Source organism: Elephantulus edwardii, unplaced genomic scaffold (assembly GCF_000299155.1).
Source record: "Elephantulus edwardii isolate Elephantulus edwardi_28Jun2011 unplaced genomic scaffold, EleEdw1.0 scaffold00005, whole genome shotgun sequence".
NCBI classification, from domain to species: Eukaryota; Metazoa; Chordata; class Mammalia; order Macroscelidea; family Macroscelididae; genus Elephantulus; species Elephantulus edwardii.
This window is the reverse complement of record NW_006399755.1, coordinates 30,779,459-30,788,300: the sequence shown is the minus strand read 5'-3', so window position 1 is coordinate 30,788,300 and position 8,842 is coordinate 30,779,459. Positions and strand designations below refer to the sequence as shown.

At 39.2% G+C, this 8,842-nt stretch overlaps 1 protein-coding gene across 1 annotated transcript in view; it reads right to left on the bottom strand.

Moving 5' to 3' along the window:
* LOC102872464 (TM2 domain-containing protein 1-like) overlaps positions 1-7,939 on the bottom strand; it is a 50,949-nt gene extending 43,010 nt beyond the window's left edge. Inside the window, exons 1-2 of the mRNA XM_006879775.1 lie at positions 7,773-7,939; positions 6,206-6,279 (exon numbers count right to left, since the gene is read on the bottom strand). Of these exons, the coding sequence (XP_006879837.1) occupies positions 6,206-6,279; positions 7,773-7,939 (241 nt within the window). The remainder of the gene's footprint in view (positions 1-6,205; positions 6,280-7,772) is intronic.
* Positions 7,940-8,842: the final 903 nt, after the last annotated feature.

The following is an 8,842-nucleotide window of genomic DNA, read 5'->3' as shown; positions in this document are numbered from 1 at the left end:
TGGATTGTTTACCTTTATTTTGTTGTGGTGAAATAGGTCTATCTTAAAGAGGGTGAAACAAAGTTTCCACTTGGAGGCTAGGATTTTGAAGCTCTGTCTCATATACGTTGGGCATATGGCCAGAAGGAACCAGTGCTTGAAGAAGGACATCATGCTCAGAAGCGTGGCGGGACAGTGCAGGAGAGAAAGACTCTGGATGAGATGGATTGACGTAGTAACTGGGGAAATGGGGGTTGGTATGTTGAAATAAGTAAGACTGACTCAGAACAGGGCAGGCTTCAGAGCTATTGTACAAAGGGTCGCTGAGTCTCAGGTGACTCGAGGGTACAACAAGTTAAAAATCAGAAAGACAGTGACATTCTATAATGATACGACCAACCTAGTAAGTAGATCTTAGGCCTTTGAACCCTTGATCCACAAAATGACTGTCAAACCAGCTAAGATTCCTGAAACAGGTTATACTATTAATTAAAGTAACATATTCCAAGGTTATGCAGATGACACAACCTTGTTTGCTGAAACTAAAGAAGACCTGAAGCATTTGCTGCAGAAGGTCAAGGACTGTAGTCTTCAATATGGATTGAAGCTTAACATCAAGAAGACAAAGATTCTCAACACTGGGCCAATTGGCACCATCATGATAGATGGAGAAGAGATTGAAGTTGTTAACAATTAAAGCTTGCTTGGCTCCACAGTCAACACTCTTTAACACCAGCAGTCAGGAAATCAAAACAAGAATTGCACTGGGAAAATGTGCTTTCAGGGATCTTATCAGAGTACAGAAAAGCAACGATGTCAGTGTAGAGACTAAGATGTCCCTAATCCAGGCCATGGTCTTCACAATTACTTGTTATACTTCAGAGATGGACAGTGACTAAGGGTGACAGAAGAAGAATCAATGCCTTCAAATTATGGTACTGGAGAAGAGTGTTAAACATACCATATACTGCCAAGTACATGTGGGGATGTAAAATACTGATGTGGCTCTGATCAGTGAGGTTAACTGTAATCCCTTGAATTTTTACACTTAATAGTTAATCATTTTTCCTTTGCAACTTATAAGCAATCTGTAGAGAAACACTGTAGCCTTTACAAACACCATATTCCTCACCAAAGTTTTCCTGTAGTTTTAATACTGACTGGGATTCTGACTTGCTTCACTGGGGTGGTTGTAAAGTAATAATTTCCCAAATCAGTATTTCCAGAGTAGGCCTACCTTTTAGACTGGAAAAAATTTAGATGGGGTTGGTTCTTGCAAAACTTTTCTCCAGCTTTTTTTTCCACTAAAATTCTAGATTTGGTTTGTTGTTGTTTTTATGTGTCATTGAGTTGTCTGTGACCCATAGCGACCCTATGTACAACAGCTCTGAACCCTACCCTGTCTGGAGCCAGTCTCACTAATTCCAACACACCAACCCCAAATGCCCCAGTCACATATCAATCCAACTCATTCGAGGTCTTCCTCTCTTGTACTGTTCCTCCACCCCTACAAGCATCATGTCCTTCTCCAAGGACCAGTTTCTCCTGGTTCCGTGCCCAAAGTATGTGAGAAAGAGCTTCTAAATCCTAGCCTCCAAGTAGAAACTTAGTTTCACGCTCTCCAAGACAGACTTATTTACTTTTTTTTTTTTTTAACTTAGTATCCTATACTAAGGGAATATATTCAAACTCTTGTTGAGGTCATTTGAAATAACTAAATTATGGATTTAAAAAGTGCCAAAAAACCAAACAAGAAAAACCATGATCAAACATACAAAACTCAAAGGCCTCAAGTTGATGGCGGGCTCATAGTGACTCGCCATCAGGTTTCTCAGTCTATAAATCTTTACTGTAGACAGCCTATCTTTCTCCCATGGAGCAGCTGGTGGATTCAAGCCATGACCCTTTTAGGTAGCTGTGTATAATGCACCCGCAGTATATAATACAGCATGCCACAAGAGCATGAATTAATACATGAGTATTAAATGTACCAAAATGTGATTATATTGAAAAAATATCTCTACTGTTAGAAAAAAATACACAAAAATAAGCAAGGGAGCAGTGTTACGCACAGTGTTATGTACCTGTGTAAATGGACAGGCAAAATGTGCAAAAACAGACAACGAAAATGTTACCAACTGATGAATCAGGATAAAGGTTATATGGATTTTTTCTTTCTATACTATTCTTCTTACTGCAACTTTTCTGTAACCTTGGAAAAAGTAAACATCCTTGTAAAACTAATACATACCGTTAGAAATTAGGATAATGGCCACCCTTTGGGGGCAAGGTAGTATTAAGCAAGCATCGGGGGTAGATTCTGGCATGATAGCCTCTGGGTGATTCAAATAGCTTACACTTTAAAGAAAAGTTTGGAGGTTCAATTTCACCCAAATTGCTTTGGAAGAAAAAATGCCTAGAAATCTACTCCTTAAGTATCAGCCAGGGAAAACCATATGAAGTACAGCATTATTCTGATACAACACATGGAGGTGACATAAATTATAATCGATCCATGACAACTCATTTCTGCTACAATAATAGATTTTTGAGGTATGTTTGTAAAAACTCATTTGAGTTCTATTTTATATACTTTTCACTGTATGTATTATGTTTTGAAATTAATAGTAATGTGTATGTGTCGTTTACCTTTCAATATGGCTTTCCTCATCACTGAACTTGACTGCCATGTGAATAGACAGGAACATGTAAATAAGGTGTTAGCCTATACACAAGGGGATTGGGTGTTACAACATCCCACAAAGGGATTGGCTAGTCTCACCAATAAACAGAGACTCCAGCAGCAGATTAGGCCTTCCCCACCAATGAATAAGAATAAGCAAGAGAATGTAGGATGCTCTTCAGGACCAAACATGCTGGCTCCAGCTATACCTCCATAGCAGCAGACATAGCCAAAGCAGAAGACCTGACGTCTGGTGGATCTGACTGCTACCCACCCCCCTCACAGGCAGAACCAGAGCTAAACTAAGAATCTTTGCCCAAGTTTGTTGGAGAATTTTGGAGGTCGGGGGAGCCAATATTGGCAAGAATGATGGCAATACTGGCAGGAATGAGAATTTATTACACTGGTCTAAAGCTGTAAGGCTCAAGGCTGAGGTGCCTGCGTGAACATTTCAGAACCTGTCCTGACTATATTCTGCTACTAATCTGGATTATAACCTTTGACTTTCCCGATACGGTTGTGTGTGGTCTGTGAGCTGTCACAATGGATTATGGATCCAGCAAAGCCCTAAGATTGGTGCTGAAATGAGTAGAAGGAAGTATGGGAGAGTGGAGGACACATCTAACTTCACTGAAATTGCTTTTGTGTTATTAATGCTGTTGATGGAGACAGTTTTCCTTTGTGCAGTTGGTAAAGGTCAGAAAGGGCTGTTCTCCCATGGCCCTTGCTCTTATTACAGTGTGTTAAAGTGGTCCTGATCCTTAGTAAAGGGCAACTATCCTATGTGCTGTAAATTCTAACCTCAATGACATTAATGAGGAAGCTTTGGTGTCCTAATCTTTAGGGAGTTGCAACATAACCCAAGGCCAAGCCTCTCTGCTGGTTCAAATCCACCAGATACTCTGTAGGAGAAAGATAGGCAATCTACTCCCATATGATTTACAGCCTTGATAAACCTGCTGAAAGGTCAATTATGAGTTCATTTCATCTACATTACAATGAGTTTTTAGTCTGACGACATTAACAAGGTAAGATCAGAAGTGGAACTGTAAAGATTTAGCACCTTTATCTGTTTAAGGAGGTCTCACAGGTGTAGCCTGCACAGTACAATGTCCAGACCCTCAGACAAAAAGCGTATTTAAATTATATATACGTTATCTAATTGAAGGCAGAGAAATTTTTTTCTTATTTTAATTTCTTTATTTTTCATTTCAATGAACATCTACAGAGATTTTGGAATTCCATTCATTCATTGTTGCATCCCCTCTCCCCACCCCCGGCATCCCCCACCCGTTTGCTCCTCTCCTTCAAACGCAAAAGAAAAACTCCCTCATTGGTACACAATCCCCCCCACACATCCCCCAACCCCCAAATATAATCCACTCTGCAATCCTCATTCCGTACTCTTACGATAAACATAATGCCCTAAAATATAAAATATTCTCTCCCTCAAAGACTTCAATGCCGTAAATATATTTCATCCAGTTTTTCTCAGTCTTAGCCCCATCCTGATGTCAGCCTCATTCTACAACAATGGCACCATATAGCCTTTGTCCCTTTGTGACTGAGATACCTCACTCAGCATAATGTTCTCCAGGGACACCCATTTTGAATAATATTGCATGAGTTCCTTGTTTTTCAATGCAGCATAATATTCCATTATGCGAATATACCACAGCTTCTCTACCCATTCGTTTGTTGATGGGCATTTGGGTTGTTTCCAACTCCTTGCTATTGTAAACAAAGCCGCAATAAACATGGGTATGCATATATCGACTTGGGTGCCATTTATGGTCTCTTTAGGGTATATTCCCAGTAGTGGAATTGCTGGGTCAAACGATATCTCTATTTGCAACTTTTTGAGAAAGCCCCACATCACTTTCCACAGTGGTTGCACCATTTTACACTCCCACCAACAGTGAATAAGGGTTCCAGTCTCTCCACAACCTTGCCAGCATTTGTTACTTGCTGTTCTGTTAAATTTTGCTAGTCTTACTGGAGTGAGATGATATCTCATAGTTGTCTTGATTTGCATCTCTCTCAGAGCTAGGGATTTTGAACATTTCTTCATGTGCTTGTTTGGCCAGAAGGCAGAGAACTTTTCAAGCAAAAAATGTTCTTTTAGTTATGTTGTTGTTGTTGTGTACTGGTGAGTTGAACCAACTCATAGTTGACCCTCCAGTGGGTTTTCAGAGGCTGTAAACTGCCAAGGAGGTATCTGCTCATCTTTCTCCCTGGGAACACATGGTGGATTCAAACTACATGCCTTTGGGTTGGCAGTTTAACTCCTTAACACTAATCTACAAGAGCTCCCTGAAAGACTCTGGAATGTAAAACAGGTAAATCAGATGTATTATTAATACACTGAAAAAGGAAATTCCTTAGTTATTTTAATTAAGCTTAAAGTATAGAACATATATAGATGAATATATATTCTATATTTACCATATAAATCACATATGTGAATACATCACTTATGGGGGAAATTCACTATTTTAGGGCCACTGCAAAAAGTCTAATTACAAAATTATAACCTAACTTCCTTCAAAATATTTCAGTTGACTAGAATGAGGCATTCAATACGCCAAAAAAAAAAAATAAAGAAGGATATTGGTTTTGCAAAATATACACAAATTAACACTCTAGAACTCAATTATTTTAATATATATGCCATCCTTGAAAAACTTTTTCTGTTGCAAATACAATTCCTTTACATTTTGAATCTCTTTAAAAATAGCTTTTACTTACAGATAAAGAAAAAACAGTATGTTTCTCTTCTGTTCAATATGTAAAACAATACCATTAATGGATGCTTCTTTCTCAAAATAACACTCCTGGTTTGCTCAATTCACAAAACATTTTGTCTCTAAATTGCTTATTTGGAAAAAATTCTTCTACTATTTAGTTGTTATCATTAAGAAAGATGACAAATAACCATGTTAAATAGTCCCAACCTAAATCTACTCTCACCCATTACCCTAGCAACAAAATATACCTCTTTGGAAAAAGTGACTAAAAGACTGAACAGAAAACAATTTATTCATTTTTTCTTCTGGTATTGCATCTTAGACGTCTTCATAATCAGTAAATTGTTGCCCATTAACCAAACACTTACAAAAAAAAATTGCAATCAAACAAAGAAGAAAAAAAAATCAAGAATAAAAAAAACAAAAAGCACTACCCCTCAAAAAAATACTGATGCATACTTAAAATCCTCTCATTATTTTCACATCTAAAATTTATCTAATTAAAATAGCATCTTTGCATAACAAAGCTTGGTAAATAGAGTCTTCTAAATGACTAGACTCCAATCTGCAAAATTAGAAAAAAAATACAAATTTTCAATTTATATAATAAAGATAGCAAGATTATTTTTAAATTCAGTATTGTCAATCCTTCATCAGTTCTCCCGAAATAGGAAATGAAAACTAGATAATAATTTAAAATTAAAGAAAAACAAACACATTTTAGTGATCATATACTGAGATAGGAAACAGCTTATGTCTTTCGTATTACTTTTAAAGACATTTCTAGAAGTCTTACCATGAGCTGTGTAGTTTGTACAGTTAACTGGTTCTTGCGTGGCATCATTTATTTTTGGATCTTTACAAATGTATGTAAGAAAAGTTAAGGAAATGAGGATTACATTACAACACAAAACAATCTTAAATAGCTCATAGTGGTCCCCCAAAATCTGAATGCTAACTTACAACAGAAAAGGCATATTAACTTAAGGAATAATGGTGACACAGTAGTTAAGTGACCATCTAACCTGTGAGCAAAAGAAATCAACCAGCTGCAGCAACAGGAGAAAAGACCTTATCATTTGGTCTTGTAATAATTACAGCATTGGAAGCCTTATAAGGTATTATTTCCTATCGTACAGAGTTGCTATGAGCTGAAATTCATACAGGCAGTTTTGCCAAGAAATTCAACTAACAGGTCAGTGATTTAGTTAAAGCATAAGAAATTAGATCTATTCAACAAGTTGGAATTACTGTGAAAAACTCATGGCGAACTGTTCACAAAACACGTTAAAATATTGAGATCGTCTTCTTCATTCAGCATCCTTCAATCTTACACCTGTTAATAGTTTTTCTAGTCCAGTATTGGTGTAAAAAGTTTTCAGTTTTGTATAAAATGAGCTATTTTACTTTAACTCCCATTGCATTTCTTTACTGTGCGACTATACTCTGATCCACTTAACCACTTCCGCTTCCAGGTTGAACCCAGGCAATACTATATGCCAGGAACTAGTCAATAAGCTTCATCTGTACTAACTCATTTAAAATCGTAACAGAAATTACCAACTCTTATAGAAAACGGAGTCTAAAAAAATTATCCACGGTAACAAAGTAAAGCAGGGCCTCATCTCCTGGAAGTCTGACATCTCATCGAGTTTGAAAATTATCAGAGGCAAATAGACGTGGCTTAGTGGTAAGGAGTTGCTCTGAAAACACAAAGGCAAACGATTCGAAAACACCAGCTGTTCTTCCGGAGAAAGATATGCAATCTCATCCCCAGCCTCTGAAAACCGGTTGGAAGGTCAGCTATGAATCAATTCTGACCCAACAGAACATAACAACAAAAAACAGATGTAAAGTTAAAGAATTAACAGGGGGCATACATTGAATATACTGACATTAATTCATTCTTTTTCTTTCCCTAAATTGTCAATCTTTTGTTGAGTCGATCCTACGTCTTAACAATGTATGTATTAGCAATTCCTGAAACTTTCAAGTGTTTGCTGAACAAAAAATGCCCACGGATGAAGACATGTTGGGAAGAGCAGAGCTGTTGCTGTCAGGTATAGCTGAGTAGAACAGCGACCCTAAGAACAAGAGATGCTATCCTCATCATCCTGACCTGTTCCTGCAGTCAGTGTCAATCGGCTACAACAGAGAGACCTAGGGAGCAGTGAAATACTGATAAACCGCACAGGCTGACTTCAGCCCCTCTCATCACCACTTCCAGCCTCCTGGGGCTCCACAGTCTTTACAGGCCACCAAGGGTCACCGTTCCCTGCAATACAGCCGCGACCCTCTCTTAATCCCAAATCTATCTCACCCAGAACCCTCAACTCCACCGAGATGCTCCTTACAGAGGATATTGTCCCACTTTGAGGTCCTCGCATTTGAGTGTTTCTTCGCCCCCAGGGGAGGCGATGGCAGCAGCCCCCCAAGATCCTGTAGTGGCGGAGACGAACCACACCACACCCAGGAGCTGGGCAGCTAAAGCTTCTGGAGCGGCAGGTGCAGGAGGCCAGAGGGCCGCCATGCTAGAAATCGGTGTGCCCCCACGACTTCCGGTTCCGCTTTCGGCCAGGAGGTGGGCGGGACGAGGGAGGAGGAAGAACGGTTCTTAAAGGGACCTGTTCCGCCACCTCGCTGGTTGCAGTCCACATCTGCGAGTAGTATCTCCTAGAAAGGCTTTTAAGAAAAGGATAATCACGTTTCCAACCTGGCCAGTGGTAGAGGCGTGGGGAGGTGGAGTTTTCTCTATGATCCCTTAGGAGGAGCTTAAAGAGAGGTTTGATGTTGATTGCCAGAAGGGAAAAAAACTCTCAGATCATCAACTACCTACACCCTCCCCTCAGTGCTGAGTTAACCAGCCTGAGGCTTTTTCTGACTTCCAGGAGGTGCAGGCCGCAGCCCCCGTTCTCATATATGCTTTACTTACATCATCTTCCTTAGTGGTTCTAGGGTTTGGATATACTGGAAAAGAATCAGGCTTGAAGACGCTGCAGCTGTCATCAGCAAGTCCACTGGTGGAAAGTTTTAAAGGTCAACCTTTTGGTTAGCAGCCTAGTTTGGAAACACTGTATGACTGGGGCGCCTTCTAGGTTCAAGGAGACCGTATATCACAATTAACAAAGTGCAGCATCTAGACTGCAGAACCTGAATCTTGGTACTAGCAGGCCACTACAAGCCCAGAACAGACCTTTATAGCTTTGGAAAATTCTATGGAGTGATTGTTTGCACTATTGCAAGGATTAAGTCCACCCACTAAATGGTAATGATTTTGCCCATGTTTGGTGTTAACTTGGAGGATTGGAAGGTTGGTAGAACAGTCTTTAGCAACTCTGTATCACAAACAAAAATATTACAACTCTTTAGTAGTAGACATTTATGAAGGGGAAAATGTACAGTAAGAGACTGAATTTTTTTCCCCCTCGTTATC